The sequence below is a fragment of the Abrus precatorius genome, unplaced genomic scaffold, assembly GCF_003935025.1.
Source record: "Abrus precatorius isolate BTA unplaced genomic scaffold, Abrus_2018 Scaffold5, whole genome shotgun sequence".
Lineage (NCBI taxonomy): Eukaryota > Viridiplantae > Streptophyta > Magnoliopsida > Fabales > Fabaceae > Abrus > Abrus precatorius.
In genome coordinates, this window is record NW_020874395.1 from 2,862,404 (window position 1) to 2,884,386 (window position 21,983).

The following is a 21,983-nucleotide window of genomic DNA, read 5'->3' on the forward strand; positions in this document are numbered from 1 at the left end:
TTATAACTGTTCTTCATTATTTTTATAACGATTGTTGCATAAAATTGTAAACAAAGAATTATTTTAAAAGATAATTTTTTTTATATTTCTAATAATTGTATTTAAACAAATTAGATGAATATTGTCTTTTTATTTGACAAAAATATTGGTTTTATTTAAAAAAAAGTTTATACTTTTCTAAAAATTAGGACACTTTAATGTATTACCGAACTAAAATAAAATTTTTAAAATAATTAATTAAAAAATACATAATTTTTATCCTATTCTAATAATTTTTATTAATAGTAAGTCAAAATTTAATTGATGAAACTATTATATTATATTATATTTTTAAAATTTATTAAAATAATCCTTTTTTTTGCTAATTATTAAAATAATCCTTGAACCGTTGAAAACACCATTTTAAAATTTTATTTTATACAATTATTAATAATTAACGAAAAATAAAAATATTTACGTGATAATATATTGATAATCATATACATTGTAAATTAAAATAATTAATAATTGTATGCATAATATATTTTACTTAGTTTAAGGACTATTTTTAATTAATTTTTAAAATATTAAAAATTAAAATAATTAACTATTACATAAAATAAAATTTCGATTAATTTAATGACTATTTTAATGAATTTTAAAAATAATAAAGACTAAAAGGATAATTTTTTTAAAATTAAAATTTATTTTATTAAATTGAAAATATTTATTTTTTTAGTTAAATCAAAATTTGAGATAATTGTAGTTTCACTCCATCTCAATTCAAATTTAATTTTTAAATTTTAAGATAAGATAATCTATAAAATTTTTGGAAGTTAACTTTGTATTTTGATCTTGTTGATGTTTTCTTTTTTTAGCTTTATTCGATTGTGATTGGCCTTCCTGTTTAGTTTGCACAACACTTTGTTTTGGGGGTTACTACGTGAACCCTTACCTTCCCTAATCAAAGTTCGAACCTCTGGAACGATACAATAAACTTTGATTTCTTTATTTGCTTCTGTGTTGCCTTCTCTGCTAAATCAGTGACATTACTTGAACTCAATGTTTCCCTGTTCATGTCATATTAATCTGTAAATTGTAACAAAACGCAATACTGTATTAATGGCGGTTCAATGAAATCCCTAAATCGAGAAGAGAATGGAGTCGATTATCAACGCGGCAGTGGAAGAGATATGTGCTGAAGTTAACAATGGACTCACTCTTGAAGCGCTATGGGCGAAGCTTAAGAACTCATCCTCCAATCTTCATCTCTCTCCTTCCGTCAAAAAAGCCATATGGAAAAACCTTCTCTGCATTCCCACTCTTAGGTTCCAACCACAACCCTCTTCTTCCGAATTAGAAGATGCAGAGAACCTCAATTTGAAGATATTCGCTCGACAGAGCCTTGCCGATAATTTTCTAGGTCTTTACGATTCTCAATCTCTTCAACATGCGCAAACGCGTGTTCTTCACCTTCTCGCTAATGCTAGATCCAATGGTCTCACTCAAACTCAGCTTGCTAAGCATTTGCACATTGATGCAAATAACTTTCATTATGTGTTGCGTAGTCTCGAGTGTCAAGGCTTAATTGTAAAACACTCTGCTATTGAAAGGAAGAAACAAATATCCTCTCACGGTGAATCCAAAAATTATCCATGTGTTACTACTCATTTAGTGTACTTACATCGCTATGCCAAACATCTTGCCTCTAATCGCAGGTTTGAATTTGAAATTAACAAATTCAACGCCAAGGATGAGGATGCAGATGGAACCACGCTTCAAACACATGTTCTTCTTAAGGATTATACGCCTCAAATGAAAGCTATTTGTGACAAACTTGCAAAAGCCAATGGCAAGGTTCATTTTCGTTAATTTTTTTGAAGTTACCAACCGACTAAACTTATAAATGCTTGTTTTTTATTGCAATGTTTTTTTTTCTTTTAGGTTCTTCTTGTGTCTGATATTAGGAAGGATCTTGGTTATTGTGGATCGCGTCCAAGACAAAGGGCTTGGAGACAGGTATGTTTTCCGACTTGTGAACATTATAAAATTATGATTTTGTATTCTGCTTCGTTCAAATTGCCTTATTGCCTCTTGTGGGGCCAGATTTCTCACAGGTTGGAAGCAGATGGTATTGTGAAGCAGTTTAATGCTAAGGTGAATGGCAAGGTTAGTTAGTTTGTATCATTTTATAACAACTGTATCCTTTACTTTTGTTAGGATTGTTGTGTTTTAGGTATGGAGAGAAGAGAGTTAAAGTAGAATTGATGTATGACAATGTGTTGAGATGTTTTTTTGGATGAACGGAAAACCTAAAGCACTAACCCCTATTTGTGCTAATCATAATCCTATCTAATTAAGAAAATAAATCATGATAAGATAAGGAAACATGGTAATTAATCCTATAGGATAAGATAATATTTTTAGATATTCTAACAACTTTTATACCCTATACTCTGTTTGATGAAAGGTGATTTAAGTCTCTTCAGATTTGAAACAATGTTTCTCTTGGGATGCATTAGAAATCTCCTTATGGGAAGCAAATTCCACTTAGCAGTCACGTTATTTTGTCAAATATAAATCAATAAATAAACAGTAACATTAAGGTAAAATCAGATTGTTTTGGTTTGCAATATCCTTTTCATCCTTGAATTTTTAAGCAATACAATAGCTTCTTTTCCAAGAATGAACCAGATTCATCTTGTTTTTCAACACAATCCTTCCCAATAATATGGCAGTGATGATAAAGTCTCCACTATTCATGTCATGACTCATGAGATTAATATTGACTGTCTGAGAAACCAAACCTCTTTTTTCAGCTCCCTTAGTTCTGTTTTTTTATTATACTTCATGTTTACTATGTTGCATTGATATTATAGATGTAAGTTTTTACTTGTTTGCAGATTGAGGCTTGCCTGCAGCTTCTTGATCCAATAACTACTGGAAATGTAAATGAAGATAAGAAGTTGAACTCTGGGAAAGTTATTGATCAGCTTGTAGAGCTTCCTATTGAGCATCAAATTTTTGATATTATTGATTCCGCAGGTTCATGTGGCATTACTCTGAAGGAGGTACACTTTTGATTCTTATATTCTCTTCTTTGATGACACATGAAAAATGTCAATGCCAGGAAAAGAGAAAGAATTAGGAAAAAAACTAGAGTCAGTGATTTATATTGTTTAGCTCATTGATGCATGAGACGGATCAAAGGTGGATTATTTCCTTCTAAATCAGTTTAATAAGTTTCCTGATGAATTCTATATATATATTTATGTTGTTGCTGTTTAGAGAAATGTGAGCAGAGATATTTTGTAATGTAATTTGTGGATTTTAATATGGCACTGACTGCAGTGGATTTATATAAAGTGTGATATACTTGTAGAGATGATGCCATGATGGTAAGGATGAAGTTTGACTGTTTGAGTGGGTTGGTTGCATCATGTAAATGCTCTTTTAGTTTGAGGCATGGACGAGGCACAGGCTCACCCAAACCTTGTGATGGAGTTTAATTTAAAGTGTAAGTGACAATTTTGAAACCACTGGTTTCTTAGTGGAAAGGCCCCAAGATAAGCCAAGGAACCAACCATGCCAAATGTTTATGCTCACCAGGACTGGTTTTTATTATGATCAATCCAGTAGTAAATTACTATTTGGACAACACAATTTTTTTTTTTTTTTGGGGTATGCATGGTTGATCCCTGTTTTAAAGATTCACTGTGTTCTTAGTTCTGTCTATGCAATGTTCTTGTCAGATATAGATGTTAAATGATTAGGTGACTTGGTCAGCTTTACATACTGTCTCTGATAGCATAAAAAGCTTTTGATGGTTTTATTTAATATTTCTATGGTAAGGTCCATTGTAACAGATAAAAAAGGGGAAATGTTTCCTAAATAAAAATTAGATGGAATAATTGCTTTTACTTCCCAATAATGGGAACCGATGGGGTTCTGCTTATTTTAGTGCTTTATGGGACTGTGTTTGTGTTTGTGGTTTCTATTCTATGCTCAGCATTGCTTCTAGGGGGATGCTATTGGTGATATGCAGAGAACAGTGGAGGCTTGCCTGGAATGTTTTGTTGTTTAGCTTTTTCTTGTTTTTATTCTACCCTAAACCTTGGAAAGTATCTTATCCTGTACCATGTTGTATCTTCCCTCCTTTTTCTCTTATGAAATTTCTTTTTCTATAAACAAGGTGTATTTAGGCACACCTTTTCTCTTGTCTGGGACTGTGCTGTCCTGTATACACTTCTGAACTTTTTAACTGCAATGAGCTTCATTCTTTTCGCTCTTCAAATGGAGTTTAATTTTTGGGGCTGGAGCTCAATGATGCATCCTTAAATGTGCATATTGTTGCCTTTTTACTTTTAATTTATTTGGATGTTTCTTATTAACAGATCTGTGAGAGGCTTGGGATTGACCTTAAAAAGAATCACATTCGACTGATAAATTTGTGCTATAGATTTGGAATGAAAGTGCAGGAAGAGCAATGCTTAAAATCTAAGACAATCCGAGTTTGGACTTCTAAAAATTTCAATCCTGAACCAGAAGTTGAACTTATTTGCAAGCTTGATGAAAATAAAAATTTAAACCAACTTGTGCCTGGCAGTTCAAAAATAATATCTGAATTTGAGACTTCAACTATTAGTGGAGAAGTTGCTGACCCTGCAAAATTGGAAGAAACAGGAATTGGTGCAGAACTATCTTGTGTATTTCCAAGAAATATACAGTCAAACTTTGTAGAAACACCGACAGACTTGCAAGATTTTGATCTTGACCAAAGGGCTATTGTTTCTCAAAGCACATTGGCCAGTTCATCATTGGAGGCAGACAATGCACCATCAGGAGCTTTTCAATCTGATGTGATGAAACCATTCTCTACTGGAACATATCAAAGATGTGCAAGTTTATCTTTCACTGTAGATAGCACTAGACGGGCAAATAGGATACTAGAAAGACTAAAGGTCTTTGTCTTTATTTTCCTTCCTAATCCTGTTGGTAATGAAGCAAATGCTTATTTCCTTTAATTTTTTATTCAGTTGCTAAGACAATTTTTATGTTTTTACTCATGCAGGATGAAAGGTTCATTTTGAAACCCGAGATAATTAGGTGGCTTAGTAGCTTTGAGAAGGATAAGTCTACAAAATTGGACCGCAAGACTATTGACCGAATATTGTTTAAACTTCAGGATCAAGGGCAGGTTAAATGCATTACAGTACATTCCCCTGTTATTTCTGAATATTCCAGGACAAAAGATTGCATGGTGGTTGTGCATCCATCCATAAGTCTATCTCCTGAGTTATTTGATGAAATTCAAGATAGAGTGCGATCATTTAATAATTATATTCGGAGCAAAAGTACTTTGTGTCAGAAAAATGATGAATTAATACCTGTAATGGATGATATTCAGAAAAATCAAAGCCTTATAGTTCCAGATGGGCGGGATGGTAGAGCAGAAGCTATGCGTGCTAATGGATTTGTATTAGCAAAAATGATTCGTGCAAAGCTTCTGCACAGTTTTCTTTGGGATTGTTTGCATATGTCGACAAGCCAGAATGCTTTATCATCTAAAAATTGTGTCTATGAGCTAACTGATAATCCTCATAGTAGCAGCAAACTATTTTCTCTAGAAGCAGCTATTAAAGAAATTCCAATTGAACTATTCTTACAAGTTGTTGGGTCCACTCAAAAATATGAAGAAATGATTGAAAAGTGTAAGATGGGTTTACGACTCTCTGATCTTCCTCTAGAGGAGTACAGGTGTTTAATGGATGCTCATGCAACGGGAAGGCTATCATTAGTTATTGACATTTTACGGCGCTTAAAGGTATTCTTGTTGACTGTTGGGTTAAATTTGAGGTCTTTGTTTTTAATTGGAATGCTTTAAAATTTATCTTTAGCAATTGCTTTGGTTTTGCTGGCTCCATCTTTTTTAGGTGTGGGACTGGGAGTTATAGAATATTCAACCAGTTATCATACTGGAGTAATCTTTAACAAAAATTAAAAAAAAAATATATCAATCAATCCCTTGACATACTGTAGTCATGTTGGTTGAAAAACTATATTCCCGATTAATATGTTATTCCCTTGATTGGCTACACTTCTATCATTAAAAATGATGATGGGTCACTTAAGAAAACCGGAGGAAAAGAAAGCCATTTTAGTTAACAAATTGCTCAGGCATTTTAAGTTTGTCACAAACTGATAAACCTATTCTGTATTCCTGCTCATGGTTCCTGAAACATATAAGTTATTCTTAAGATAGCTATTTGACCTCTTGTAATCCATGCTAAGGAATTTGTGTCACATTTTTATTTGAGTGCAAGTTGACTGCAGATGGAATTAAACCTTTGACTTAGTTAACTTCGTCTTTTATTTTACATGATATTGTACTGTATGGCATATGTAGGATAATATATTCATTTTTTCCCCACTACGAAAATAAGTTTCTGAAAGAATAAAAAAAAAAAAAAAACTGCTAATTAGAGGGCAAAGAGTCCACCAAAATGGAAAGTAGGAAACTATTCTGAAACTCAAAAACAGCATGTTAATAGAAATAATAAGATTAAATGATTAATATTACATAGTAAAATTTAATGATGCATGCTTGACATGGATTTATTGTGTAGCTGATTCGGATGGTTACCAATATGCACTCTATGGATGGAATCAAAGCCGCTCATACTTTTACTCATATGATGGAGCTTAGGCCTTATATTGAGGAACCCCTTTCAAATGATGCAGCATCTTTAAATTTTATATCTCTTGATCTTCGACCAAGAATTAGGCATGATTTTATTCTGTCTAGTAGAGATGCAGTTGATGAGTATTGGCAAACATTGGAGTATTGCTATGCTACTGCTGATCGAAGAGCTGCTTCATATGCATTTCCTGGATCTGTGGTCCATGAGGTAATCTTCAAGTTTGTTTCCCATGGACAATTTTAAAGCTTCTCAGTTTTTATGCCTTGTATCAGATTCCAGCCTAATATTATTTTTGGATGCCACAGTACCAGTTCAAACACTAAAGATGGTAATTTTTTGTTTATATTGTTAGCTTTTCCGCTTCCGTTCATGGGCATCTACTCGTCTTATGACAGCTGAACAACGTGCTGAGCTTTTAAAGCGTGTAGCAAAGGATGATCTTAGGGGAAAAATTTCTTATCGGGACTCTGAGAAGATTGCAAAAGATCTGAATCTTACCTTGGAGCAGGTTAGTTTGTTTCTAACTGTTGACTTGAGAATGCTATATCAGTAATGTAAACCCCCCCCCCCTTCCCAACACACACACAAAAGTCCAGTATCAGTAGGTGAGATTATTCTTTAGGGAACATAGATTTCATGGGCTTCTGTCTTGTCTCAGTTAATTAGACACTGTTACAAATTATCTTGCTTAAACAAAAAGTTACATGTTTATCACTTTAGTATGTTTCTCTGAAAATAATTTGTTATATTTTTTTGCATTTGTTTTAGAAAGCATGATTGTGTAGTTGACAAGAAACCTCTGATCAATTATGATGAGGAAATTAGTGGCTTTATGATAGAACGCTGTTGATGAATTGATAGGAATTGTAATAAAACGCAGAAGTACATCAATTTATGTTGTTGTCCAGAGTTTCAGAAACTCCTACAGGGTAGGATTTCTGTCCTCAAAGAAGAAAAGATTACCATAACGGTCATTCATGTAGAAAATTTGAAATTACACATTATATTCTGAACATGTAACTTTCTTCCCTTGTAACTGTCATTAACACACATTACATTCTGAATACATAACTGCGTACACCAATAATTGCTACATGACAGGTTTTATTTTAATTCCAATGTGTTGGGTCCAAGCCAAATGAGCCTCTACTAAAAACATACCAGAGAAGGAAGGGTAAAAAAGGGATTGTGGGCAGGGAGGCTGTTAGGGAAGATTCTAACAGAATAACAAATTGAGTGACGTGGAGTAGGGAGGGAGTGGCTGAGGGAGGGATATAAGTAGATGATCGGGGTGAAGAGGTAGGAAATATCTAGGAGGTGATTGGGGGTGGCTGCTGCCTTAGGAGAAGTTTCCATTTCATCATTGTTACCTTTCTACCATTTCATTTTTCTGTTTGTACTACCAGGGTATTCCCTGAGGTTTTGGTATTAATTCCATAAATACATTCAGTTCCTATCAAGTTGGTATCAGAGTTCCTGATCCTGGGAGTGCCTGATAGTTTCGACTAGAATGGAGAATCGGTTGGAAAACGTTGAACGAAGACTGGAAGGCATGCAAGTCGCTATGCAAGAGGAGTTCAGGAGGCAAGTGGAGGAGATGATGACGGCAATGACGACTAGGTTCGAGTTGGCCTTACAAGTCATGAGGGCAGAAAGAGAAGATGCAAACAATAACCAAGAAGGTGGCAATGGTGAGGGTGACGCTTGGAGAAGGAAGGAAAGGGTGAAGCGGGTTGAAGTGCCCTATTTCGCGAGAGATGATCCTTATGGATGGGTGTACAGGGCAGAGCGATACTTTGAAATAAATGGCATTCTCGAAACAGAGAAGGTGGATACGGTGGTGGTATGTTTGGAGGGGAAGGCGCTCAACTGGTATCAATGGTGGGAGCTGCGGGTTCCAACAACCACCTGGCCAGCGTTCCGACAGGCCCAGTCGTCATCATCGAAGAATCCCTACGAGGCTTTAATGGGACTGAAACAAAAAGGAATGATTTTGGAGTATAGGGAACAATTCGAGCTATTCTTTGCTCCGCTACATTTTGCTGATGAGGAATTTATGATTGGAGCCTTCCTCAACGGCCTGAAAGAAGAAATCAAAGCAGAGGTACTGTTGAGAGACTCCGAGGACTTGAACAAGATGATGGAGATGGTACAGAAAGTCGAAGAGAAAAACAAGGTGTTGGGCCTCCTTTTAAAGGGAGTGGGTCAACGAGTAATAAGCTATACTGGGCTAAAACAAGCGGAGCCCAATACGTGCCTAGGCAAAGCTAGACCAGAAGGAGCGAACCCACTCCTTCCTTTGGGCCTAGGGTTTCTAACGGCCCCAGTAGCAGCCAGGTTGAGACGAAAGGGAATCAAAATAATCCTCATGACCCATTCACCGCTTCCTCACACCGCAAAGGCCTAGGGTTCAAACGACTGACCGAGAAAGAGGAAAACGAAAAGCGACGGAGAGAACTCTTCTTCTGCTGCGATGAGAGGTTTTCACTGGGCCATGTATGTCGCAATAAGCAATTCCATGTCATTTTGTTGGGGGAAGAAGACGCGATTCAGGGCGACGTTCCCGAGGAGGATGAAGTAGAGGAAGTAAATCTTTAACTAAGCGCAAGTAGTATTACTGGTATGACCTTGAAAAACTCGTTGAAATTATGGGGACTGATCTTGGGTAAGAGGGTAATTGTGATGGTGGACTCGGGGGCATAGCACAACCTCCTGTCACCGGGTTTGGTAAAAGAGCTAAATATTCTCACAGAGGCCACGAAGGGGTACTTTGTTGAAGTGGGAGATGGACAAAGGTTGGGAAGCCATGGAGTTTGTAGGGAGGTGGTGTTGGAGTTACCCAATTTACATGTAATTCAGGACTTTTTCTTGTTCGACTTGGTAGGGGTGGACGTGGTTCTGGGGTACGAATGGCTCAAGAGTTTAGAAAAATTTAGTGCTGACCTGCGACAGCACTTGATTGAGGTGCACAAGGATGGGAAAATTATTGAGGTGAAAGGGGACGTGGGGCTATCACGGACAGTGGCTTCATTAAAGGCCATTAGAAAGGAGTTAAAAAGGGAGGCTGAGGCTTATTATGTAGAATTGGGTATGATTAAGTTGGGATGTACAGAGCTACCCACTCTGGTGGCAACAACAGCTCCAGAGGCTATAAGGGAGCTATTGAGGGAGTTTAGGGAGTTGTTTAAAGAGGGAACAGCTCTCCCACCCCCAAGGGAATGTGACCACGCCATAGTTTTAAAAGAGAGGGCTACTATTCCTAACATTCGTCTTTATCGGCATCCTCATCGCCATAAGGAAGAGATTGAAAGATTCGTGAGGGATATGTTAGTAGCAGGCTTGATCAGACCCAGCACCAGCCCCTATTCTAGCCCACTGATTCTTGTCAAGAAAAAAGATGGTAGTTGGCGCTTTTGTGTGGATTACCACTCCCTTAACAGTATCACGGTTCTAAACAAGTTTCCCATTCCAATCATTGAAGAACTATTGGATGAGCTGTGAGGGGTCACAGTCTTCTCTAAACTCGACCTGAAGTCCAGCTATCACTAAATTCGCATGAAGACAGAGGATATACCTAAAACAACCTTCCGGACGTATGAAGGACACTATGAGTATGTGGTAATGCCATTCGAGTTAACCAATGCCCCTTCAACTTTTCAATCATTGATGAATCAGATTTTTAAACTCTATTTACGTAAATTCATATTAGTCTTTTTTGATGATATTTTAGTATATAGCCCAAATTACTCTTCCCATATTGATCACTTGGGTGTAGTTCTTCATTTGCTAAGAAGCCAAGAGCTGTGGATCAATGGTAAAAAGTGCAGTTTTGGAGAGTCACAACTGGAGTATCTTGGGCACATAATATCCTCTGCTGGAATCTCTGTTGACCTTGCAAAGATTTCTGCTATGACTCGATGGCCAGCACCCAAGGACATTCGCAGTTTGAGGGGAATTCTTGGGGTTAACCGGGTACTACCGCCGCTTTGTTCGGAATTATGGTGCTATAGCTAAGCCCCTCACTCAGTTACTGAAGAAGAATAATTTCAAATGGACAGAAGAGGCACAAACGACTTTTGACCAGCTTAAGAGGGAGATGGAGGTTTTGCCCACTTTAGCCATGCCAAACTTTGACCTACCATTTGTGATTGAAATTGACGTCTCAGGATATGGAGTAGGGGTAGTTTTAATGCAACAAGGTCGACCCTTAGCATTTATTAGTCGCGTTATCAGACCAAAACAAGGTGAAATCAGTCTATGAACATGAGCTAATGGAAATTGTGTTTACTGTTTAGAAATGGCTCCAATACCTGTTGGGCAATCACTTTATTATCCAAACTGATAAAAGAGTTTGAAGTTCCTCTTAGAGCAACGTGTTTTGGCGGGGGAACAGCTAAAGTGGGTAACCAAGCTAATGGGTTTCGACTTTGAAATACAGTACAAACTGGGGCTAGAAAATAAGGCAGCTGACGCGTTGTCTAGGATGATGAGTTATAATGTCATATCTATGGTGACTAACGCCGACCTAGTCGATTTAGCTGAGGAGGTTCTTGGAGTTGAAGTGTTGAAGGGAATCATGCAGCAGATAGTGTCTCACCCTAATTCCCATCCACATTATGCAATTTCTCAAGGGTGCTTGTAGTATAAACAGCGGCTAGTCCTCCCTAAGGAGTCTGCCTGTATTCCATTATTGTTGGCAGAATTCCATGCCTCACCTTGGGGGGAGGGGCATTCTGGAGTGACAAAGACTTACAAAAGGTTGGCCATGATTTTCTATTGGACGGGGATGAAGCAGGATGTGGAAAAATTCGTCGCCGGCTGTCAAATTTGTCAACAAAGCAAACACGAAACCTTGAAACCTGCAGGTTTGCTTCAGCCCTTACCCATTCCAATGCATGTATGGGAAGATATCTCGATGGATTTTATTGGAGGACTTCCCAAGGCTAAGGGAGCTGACAGCATTATGGTGGTGTTCGATAGGCTAAGCAAATACGCCCATTTCATTCCCTTACTTCAACCATATTCAGTTAAGGAGGTAGCCACAGTGTTTGTAAAAGAAATAGTTTGTTTGCATGGTTTTCCTACATCCATAGTTTCAGATTGGGATCGAATCTTCATTAGTTCATTTTGGAAGGAATTATTTCGTCTCTCGGGCACCAAGTTGAAATTCAGTTCGGCATACCATCCTCAAACGGATGGCCAAACTGAAGTCACCAACCGTACCATTGAAGCCTATTTGAGATGTTTTGCGAGTGATCATCCACGCCAATGGGTGCATTGGCTGCCATGCGGGAAATTTTGGTTTAATTCTTCATTCAACGCTTCTATTAAGATGACCCCTTTCAAGGCACTTTATGGCCGAGACCCTCCTACGATTATCCCTTATTGTCGGGATAGCACTGTGGTGGCTAAGGTGGACCAATTATTGTTGTTGAGGGATAGCATCATAGAGGAGCTTAAACAACACTTACTTAGAGCATAGTTGAGGATGAAAGGGCAGGCGGATAAAGGGCGGCGAGAAGTGGAAGATTAGATTGGGGACATGGTGTACTTGAAGGCTCGACCATATAGGTTGAAGTCATTGGCAAAGAGGGTAAATGAACCCTATTTTCCATGTTTCCCAGCTTAAAAAGCCCCCCTACTAGTCGACCCAGTCAAGCTCTGCCCCTATTTTTAACAGAAGAATTTGATCTGTTGCAGGCCATATTTCCACACTTCAACCTTGAGGACAAGGTTCCTCTCAATGGGGAGGGGGGTGGGTATTGTTGGGTCCAAGCCAAATGGGCCTCTACTAAAAACATACCAGAGAAGGAGGGGTAAAAAAAGGATCGTGAGCAGGGAGGCTGTTAGGGAAGATTCTAACGGAATAACAAACTTAGTAACGTGGAGGAGGGAGGGAGCGGCTGAGGGAGGGATATAAGGTAGATGATCAAAGTGAAGAGGTAGGAAATATCTGGGAGGTGATTGGGGGTGGCTGCTGCCTTAGGAGAAGTTTCCATTGCGTCATTATTACCTTTCTACTATTTCACTTTTCTGTTTGTACTACCAGGGTATTCCCTGAGGTTTCGGTGTTAATTCCATAAATACATTCAATTCCTATCACAATGCCTCCTGAATAAACCTGTAACACAGGTGGTTTGCTTGAGCCCAGGACTGGATCCATCGCCCTACCAATTTAGGATTAATTAGTCATGGATTTTGCTTTTGAAACCTGTTGTTACTTGTAGTTTTAGAGACACAAGTTTGGTAAATTATACTGAAAACTGTGGTGTCTATGGGAAGTGAACTCCCAAAATTTAGAACTTTTAATGAGGAAAAGTGATTTCTTGTTTATTTATGTAAAATAAAATTTAAATCATTGAGTATCATTGCCACTGTTTCAAGATGAGTGACTCTTGTATGTTGTAATTCTTTCCAGTATGTGTTTTATTATTTAATTTGAATTCTACATTTTCACTTGTAGGTACTTAGTGTGTATTCTGGCAAGCGTCGCCGTTGCCTTAATCAGTTTAAAGATGAGGGGAAAGATAATAATTTACTTGAATACAAGGGCAGTTCATCTTGTCGCAGGAGAAAAAGATCCACTGATCTCAGGCCAGCAAAACATGCAAGAATCGATGCAGCAACTGATTTTGCGGGCATGCACATAGAACCACATAATTTGGGTGTACATTCAGGAGAGCATGCCACCCATATGCAAGAATCTGAGGGGGATGATAATGAAGTTGAGGGTTCCCAAGACTGTATCCCCCTTATTAGCCAGTGTGTCTTAACCAAAATGAAGCCAACGCGCCAAAGGAGATTTGTTTGGTCAGACAAAACTGATAGGTAAGAGAAATGTTAGGAATCTGCTAAATGATAAGCCAAGTAATTATTTTACTTTTGATTCTAGAAGGTGTGGAAATGAGGGCTCTTTGAAGTTGGATCATATATATATTAAAGCCAAATGTAATGAAGCATTGCATGGTATTCTTGCATCAATACCTGTGTTTTTAGTTTGTTCTGAATTGATTAATATAGTGAATGTATAGATTTTGTTATCATTATTAGTGGTACCTTAATCCCAAGCTTAATTCAAAAGAGAGCTCAATAATTACTTTGTTGCTTTACAATGCACAGCACTGATTTTTTTTCCCCTGAGACTTACATACGTTATTGTCTATGCTGTCTGAGTATCTGTGATTTTATGTCATTTCAGGCAACTGGTGATCCAATATGTAAAACACCGTGCCATTCTTGGTGCCAAATATCATCGCATAGATTGGACTTCAATTTCTGATCTTCCAGCTCCTCCAAGCGCTTGTATGAGAAGAATGAATTTGCTGAATAGTAACATGAGATTTAGGAAAGCTGTGAATAGACTCTGTAACATGCTCAGTGAACGATATGCAAAGCAATTGGAGAAGTCCCAGAACTTGTCATTAAACAAAGATGATTGCAAACAGTTTGTGCGATCCCAGTCCTATGGAGGTGTCCACAATAATTTTAGTCCTGATGTTGAAACTCAAATGACAAGTCTTAACGGAGAAGCTTGGGATGACTTTGAGAACAAAGGCATCAAGACAGCTCTTGGTGAGATTCTTCGCTGCAAGATGATGGCTAAGCTGGATGCCTCCTCACAAAAAGTTCAATTGCAATATGAAGGGTGGTCGGATGCAAATGAAAAAGCTGATGGATATGTAATTCTCTAAGTCTTTAACAACAGTAATGTCAAGTCATTACTTCCAAGTATCTAAATGAGATATTCCTGGCTTGATCTAATATTTTTTTATATTCATATTTTTCCTTTTTCTCTCCTCTCATTATCCTTCTTGGGTGAATCTTTTTTATATAATTTGTCATACAGTCTTCAGTTATTTTGGAAGCTGTCTGACTAAGGAATCTTTTTTATGGCAGGAATCTCAAGAAAATGAAGAAATTACATCCGCTAGTCCTAGTGAAATTATTCATAGTCATCACAGGAAGCCCCAAACATTTTCTGCCCAAAGATCACGTCGGCGTCGCCTTGATAAAAAATTCACTAGGTTTCTGAATAATAGGGCTAATGGTTATGGACAAGTATATGAATCATTGGCTGTCTCAAATGCCATAGAGCTATTTAAACTTGTTTTTTTAAGCACCTCAACAGGTCCTCGAGCACCAAATTTACTAGCTGACATTCTTCGGCGATATTCAGAGCATGATCTATTTGCTGCTTTTAACTATCTTAGAGAGAAAAAAATCATGGTAAATTGTTCTAAATCTCTCATAGTTTGTGTTTATTGCATGAGATGCAACATTAATTGGTTGTGTTTAATTCAACCCTATACTGTTACTTGCTGTAGTCATCTTTATATTGGTCATCATGTTAAATAATTATATGCTATCTGCATCATATATTTTTATAGTGCATACTGCACACACTGAAGAATGTGCTTCCATATCATGTTTGGTCTTATTTAGTGATCTCTAAAGCACTTTATCATAAAATGTCTGTGGGTGTGTAGACTTGCATATCTAAACTCTAATGTCTGTTGTAAACAAAGTAATCTTTATCATAAAAGTAGGTTGTAGCTTAACATGAGAAAAAAGATATGTAACGTGGCTGCTAAGAGAATGATTTGTGTTAGTGTTGACTTAATTTGGTGAGAACATGTCTATATACTTGTTAGTGATATAATGAAGCACATGTATAATTCTAATTAGCTGTTCCTGATTCTTAGCTGATTATGTCATTAATTCCTGCATGTTAGCCCTTAGAATAACATCAGCTTCCATTGTATACTGCATGCTGTACAGATTGTAAATATATCCATATAGACTGATTAGTCACCAAGTTCTATACATATGGGCAAAGGTTTACAAGAATATATCGAGTATGGATTAAAATATGTGTATATACTAACATGAAACTTCCTACATTCCCCCCTCAAGCTAGGTCGTAGATACTTGTGTATTTGAAGCAATACTTATTCAAGCTACAAATTTAGTAATACACACACACACACACTATGAAACCCCAAATAAGATAAAGGTAATCAGGGCAGGGGTGTTGCAGTCTTGTTCTTGCTTCTTAGGTTTACTAGAACTCGATCTAACAAATAACTCGTTACTAACTATAGTAGACATTTTCCTTTGAGCTTAAAAGACTTCATGGAACACCAAGCATTCTAAAAGTTTGTTACTGTTTTGGGTATTGTTTCCATTTATATTAATTTTACTCTGCATTTCACTTTAAGATTTTTACTGCCTGATTTCTTTTTCTGTTTCTTTCTCCTCTCTCTTAATAGTTAATGTTTTTATGTAGACAACCTGAATGCGTGTGTTTTTGTACAAGTTCTAATTGCCTTGACATTTGACAGGTTGGGGGCAACGGCAGTGAACGTTTTGAATTATCACAGCAATTCTTGCATAGTGTTTCCAAGTCACCATTTCCATTTAATACTGGAAAGCGAGCTGTTAAATTTTCTGCATGGCTGCGGGAAAGAGACAAAGAACTCACAGAAGTGGGTGCTAATCTTGCTGAAGATCTACAATGTGGGGACATTTTTCATTTGTTTGCTTTAGTCTCATCTGGCGAACTTTCAATTTCACCATGCCTACCAGATAATGGTGTTGGAGAGGCTGAAGATTTGAGAAGTGCAAAGCGTAAATATGATGCTACTGAGTCTTCCTATAGTGATAAAGCTAAAAAGTTGAAGTCCTTGTTTGGAGTAGAAGGAGAAATTATATCTCGTCGGGAAAAAGGTTTTCCTGGTATCATAATTTCTGCACATCACACAACAATTTCAAGAGCTGATATTTTAAATTTGTTCAAGGATAATGATAACAATGGCCAACCTTTTGAGTTGAATTTCCAATCAAACATAAGCCAAAGCAGTAATTATTCACTTCCTGAGCCTGACCATATGTTAGAAGTCACTAACACTTTTGACCCAATACCTCTGGAAGAAAGTCATGTTGAATCACCCTGGGAAGCTATGGCATGCTATGCACGACGTTTGATGTCAGAATCTTCCAATCAAGAACATGCCTATGCCATTTGTGCTGAGGTCTTCAGGGTCGTTTATGCTTCTATCCAAAAGGCTGGTGACCAAGGATTAAGCATGAGAGAAATTTCCCAAGTTATAAACTTGCCAGGTATTGATTCTGAGATTTAACCAAATATGGAATTTAAGTTGAAATCAGCTACTTTATATAAAGATTTTCATTTATTTAAACTTACAGTTTTACTTTTTGTCTTTCAGGAGCAGAGGTAGATGGATTGATTGTTGATGCTCTTCAAGCATTTGGCCAAGCCTTAAAGGTTCCTCCCCCCTTTCCTTGTTCCATCAATTTATGGCATGTCCAGATTATAGTTTTCAACTGATGGTCTGACGTAACAGAAAAGCAACTTTTTTTTCCTACTTCTACTTAAACCATGGTTTGAGACCCATATCGTACTGAAACACAACCCAAGTACCAAACCATGATTTTGCCAAACTTGTCATTTGTGGATGAAACTTAGTTTACACACCCAACCTAGGATGTGGGGTGTGCAAACTATTATTATTCGGAACGTGCATTTAGTAGTCTGGAATACTTTTGAATTTCAGAAACTGCTGCTGTTATGGCACTCTGTTGTTCAGAGTTGTGCTGCTTTGTGCATTGATAGATTAGTTACATCTATGCTTCCGCAGTGGAAGCTATGGTACAGTTAACCTGTTTCTTAAGTGATTCTTATTTGTTCAGTTTTATTGAATTTCTGGTAATGGTGCAAATGTATACCCATTTTAACTGGCTTGGAACTATATGCAACAGAACTGGAACTTCCTTGTGTGTGTGTGTGTGTGTGTGTGTATATATATATATATATATATATACTGCTGAGGTAGTTTACAACAGCAGTAGTGATTTGAGCTCTTTACCTCTCTGAAGTAATTGAAAGATTTTTGCTGAAATTCATAATAATTTGTTCTCTTTGCTATATAGGTCAATGCTTATGATAGTGTCCGTGTTGTTGATGCCTTATACCGTCAAAAGTACTTTTTGACACCTGCTTCTGATTTTCATTGTGTTGTTCAACCTTCCTCAACCAAAAACATTGAGAAAAGCAATGATACATGTGAGCTTTACAAATCAGATGAAAGGGATACTACTTCGGTTCATACCATGAGAGAAAGAAACACTGTTATTGATAATGTGCACAAAGTTACAATACTTAATCTTCCACATGGGGATGTGAATTCTGAAAATCAAGCTAGCAATAGGAATGAATGCTGTAAGCAAGACACATTTGGCTTTTCTAGAGGTGATCACGACAAAGAAACACTTAAATTTTATTCTGGTGAATTATGTGTGCCAATATTGCCATGGATCAATGGAGATGGGACCACCAACAACTTTGTTTACAGGGGACTCAGACGTCATGTTCTTGGAATAGTGATGCAAAACCCAGGGATATTGGAGGTATATGCCATCTTTATAATGTTTTCTTATTTTATGTATTTAAATTTTCATAGAAATTTGATGTGGGATTGGTTGTGAGTGTTGCTGCATATTAATATTTTGCACTATTCAGGTCAAATTTCCCATTGCTTAAGAGTTAAGAGGGCCTAACGAAAACAACAAAGAGACTAATGAAAAATGATTTATTTTTACCCTATCCTTTTTCAACCTTTTTAGTGGTGTCATCCTTTAGAAATGAATTGGGTTAACGTATTCAGCAAATATATGGGACTTCATTTTATTGACGAATGGAATGCTAGCAACACTCTTAACACATTCTTCCTATCACACTCCTAATTGAAATTTATGCGGAATCACAAAATTACAAGTGAAACTCACTTTATAGGGTGTGGGCCTCATGCCATTTTTCAAGTCAATAAATTTCAACATGTTGGAAAGAGTATGTTAGATAATATGTTGTTGACACTTTTAATATATTGACGTGGCCCTATTTTAGTTAGACTAAAATGTACTATACATTCTCTATGTTTATTTGAAGTTTCAATCTGTTTCTTTATCTTTTTTCTTCTGTCAATTTTGTCCTCTAACTGATTTTTCAGTTACAATGCTTCCTTTCTTTCAAATCTGCTTTCCCACTTAACATAAATGTAATGTTGCATGTACGTGGCATTACTTGTTTAAGTTCTTTCTAATTGGTAACTCACCACTCAAAATGTTGTTAATTCTGACTAGGTTCCATTTTCTTCTTTACTAATTTTCAGCTCCACCATTAAACGCCCATGACTCAAAAAAATAAATAAATAAACTAATACACTAACAAAGGACTAAATGCATCTAAATAAAGGTGCCAAAAGAAAACCAATTATGGCATGGCACATCTTGGCTTGAGTTTGATTGGGGGTGGTGGTGGTTGGTTGTTTTATGCAAAGATGAGTGAAGTGTTTAGGTGATGGGAGCTTGTGATGGGTTTGGGGCATAGTATAAGAGCTGTAGTTTGCCTCACCTTTTTCTTTAATTGTGAATTTCTAGTAAAATTAATCAGAATCACCTTTGGCAACATTCATACTTCTGCATTTTCCTCTTCCATGCATCGCTAAATGAACCCAGCCACCACTGGAAACACTTGTGGCCACCATCTCTGTCGTCAGAAAAATGGGGAAGAAGCATAGATATCTTCTTTGTGCAAAACAGCAAAATTATCAGTCCTCTGCATCAAGTGTTTAAGTTTCACTTTACACCCATTTGATTAAATCAACATTTGGGATGTCAACTAATATTTAGTTAATGGTGTTTATGCCATGTTCATAAGTGGGGTAACAAATTTGATTTAAAGCAAAATGTTGTAACTAAAAAATGAGTTAGAGAATCAAATTGACCAAAAACGAAAACAGGAAGTGACAAAACCAAGACTTTAACTAAACATAGAGAACAAAAAGTATATTTTATTAGCCTTTTAATTATAAATTGATTTCATTGCTTTTTAAATTATTGTTAATATATTTCCCTTTTCTTGAAGGGGGAGTATATAGGAGCAAAGAATTCCAGTTTTGATAATTTGGGGCATGCTGCTAATTAGTATTATTTTTTTTACTGCTCCTGCATCATTATCTGTTGCAAAATGCAAAGAAAAACAACAAACTGAATAAAGTGGTTGTGATAACAGGCTAAACCACAAGTTGGCACATAATCGACATTTAAATATTAAAATGAAAGTTATTGAATGACCAGCTGTAATGCAAACTGACAGATGTACTTATCTTGAAAACAAGAATGATTACATAATAAATATTAACTTGAGGTGCAATGCAAATCTAGTTTTACCATTTTTGGTACTTCATTAAGACATGGAAAAATCTACTGATGATTTCATTTTGTGTGTGTTAGGATGATATTCTACAGCAGATGCAAGTGCTTAATCCGCAGGTATTCTACCAAAATTTCAAATGTCTAGACTTTTATTCTGAAATTGTTATATTCAGAAATAGTCATTATGACTTGTAATCTTTACTAAGTCATGATACCTGATTCAGGGCAATATGTTCTTTGTGTCAAATGGGTGAAATCTTTACCTCGATGCATTTTTACTCTCTGGGGATTTTATTCTTTTTTTAATAAATAGAAAAATCTTTTAAAGATAAGTTTGAGTCAATGATCGTTTTTGAGGTATTACAGGAAACTGCCTTTACACCCCTGCAGAGGCAGGATTATGCAAAAAAGCCTCCAATGGTTTGCCAAATCTATTCCTACACCCGCTTGTATGTGTCTGTGTGTTTTGCAATCAAAGATTTTATCCTTCCATAGGTGAAACAAGGGAGGATCTATGTATACTATGAAACTCGAGAAGATTCTTGCATAGGATTTTAAAAACCTAAGTTTCTCAACATATAACTCCAATTTATTACAATGTTATTTACCCTTTGTGTTTGTACGCTGGTGATGGCTGTATATGCTGATTCAAGTTTCTGACAGAGCTGTAGAACATTCTTGGAACTGATGGTTTTGGATAAACACCTAATTGTGAGAAAGATGCATCAAAATATATATGATGTGGCCCCCTCCGCACTTCAGGATCTTATTGGAAGCGAATCCAACCAATCAAAGTCAATTTACCGAGAGCATTTCTTCGCCAATCCCATGAGTACTTCCTTGTTGTAGGAATATGTGGCACATGACATGTAATTATATACTGTTTGTGTGTATAAAAAGCAAATTTATAGGCAAATTTGGATACTGGTCTTTAAGTTTTTATTTGGAAGAATTGCATCTTAGGCAATCCTAGAAAAATATATTTCAGGTTAGGAACTTAGGATTTTGGATATTTGGCAAGTTTGGTTGCAGCAATCCTACTTGAGTAAAGCAGATTTAGTAAGAGACACTTCATACAGATTTTATAAAGTTTATCTATTTATTTCTTCCAAAAATTTGCTGGGATACTGACTCATCGTCATCACACTAAGTGTAAAGACTACCATTAGTATTTGTAGGCCGTTTATTATTATTATTATTATACCAATACCATTCATTGCTGATGTGATGCATTTTTACGTTACTTAGCTGGTGGTAGTTGGGTAACGCACATGGAGTGTGGGGCAAATGGTTTTTGTGGAGCAATAGTATGTAATAGATAAATAACATTCACCCCATTCATCTTCAAACTAATTGACTAGATTGAATATGCTGTCAATCTGGATTCATTTAAAAGTTGTGTGTAGTGAAGTAGCGGTTTATTAATTGTACTGTTTTTTTCCCTCTATTCGGATTACTTTTTCTATTGATGCTTCAAGAATTAAATTTTTTGAGCTGTATTTTTACCTTCTAGAAATTAAATTATGAAAAGTTATTTGTAAATTATTTGCAGAAATTAATTTTTGGACTGTATAATGTTATTTCTGAAATTAATTTTTGGAATTTATCTGTAAATGATTTATGGAATTTGATTTTTAAGGTATATAATTACTTCAAAAATTAGATGTTGAAAATGACTTGTAAATGACTTTTAAAATTTAATTTTTGAAATGTATTAAACCTTTATATATATATATATGTGTGTGTGTGTGTGTGTGTGATAATATTTTGCTATTGCACTACTCATTTTATGGTTATTTTTGTTATTTAATTTTTAAGTTTTATAAACCATTGGTAATATCCAATTATTTCTAAAAAAAAAAATTCCTTTGAACAATTTTAGATTCTAACAGGTGGATAACGACCATCAAGATGCCAACTCAGTCGCATATATCATAATATTTAGGCATAAAAAAAAAGCCTTAAATTTTTAAGGAAAGGTCGATCAAGTCTCAGTTTAGTGAAATAATAAATACCCAAAAGTTTTATTCAAAGCTTATATCTCAAACCTATAAGTATTCATGTGATAGC

General features: G+C 36.2%; 1 protein-coding gene across 3 annotated transcripts; it reads left to right on the forward strand.

Moving 5' to 3' along the window:
* Nucleotides 1–1,113: 1,113 nt before the first annotated feature.
* LOC113867201 lies at nucleotides 1,114–21,345 on the forward strand. Of its 3 annotated transcripts, XM_027502330.1 has the most exons (17): nucleotides 1,114–1,836; nucleotides 1,924–1,998; nucleotides 2,086–2,148; nucleotides 2,883–3,050; nucleotides 4,374–4,940; nucleotides 5,051–5,299; nucleotides 5,387–5,803; nucleotides 6,606–6,887; nucleotides 7,033–7,188; nucleotides 13,144–13,508; nucleotides 13,879–14,359; nucleotides 14,577–14,906; nucleotides 16,022–16,799; nucleotides 16,907–16,965; nucleotides 17,631–18,107; nucleotides 19,992–20,030; nucleotides 20,577–21,016. In XM_027502330.1, the coding sequence occupies exons 1-17, from the start codon at nucleotides 1,138–1,140 to the stop codon at nucleotides 20,760–20,762; spliced, it is 5,391 nt and encodes a 1,796-aa protein (XP_027358131.1). In that variant the 5' UTR covers nucleotides 1,114–1,137; the 3' UTR covers nucleotides 20,763–21,016. The 3 variants fall into 3 exon arrangements, with proteins under 3 accessions (XP_027358131.1, XP_027358130.1, XP_027358132.1); XM_027502329.1 differs by having other exon boundaries at nucleotides 5,051–5,803; nucleotides 20,577–21,345; XM_027502331.1 differs by having other exon boundaries at nucleotides 5,051–5,803; nucleotides 20,585–20,743.
* The last annotated feature ends 638 nt before the right edge of the window (nucleotides 21,346–21,983 follow it).

Coding starts and splice junctions, on each gene's coding strand:
- LOC113867201 (XM_027502329.1), top strand. CDS start 1,138: ATGGAGTCGATTATCAACGCGGCAGTGGAAGAGATATGTGCTGAAGTT. Junction 1,999..2,085: donor GACAAAGGGCTTGGAGACAG/GTATGTTTTCCG, acceptor TTGTGGGGCCAG/ATTTCTCACAGGTTGGAAGC. Junction 5,804..6,605: donor ACATTTTACGGCGCTTAAAG/GTATTCTTGTTG, acceptor TTTATTGTGTAG/CTGATTCGGATGGTTACCAA.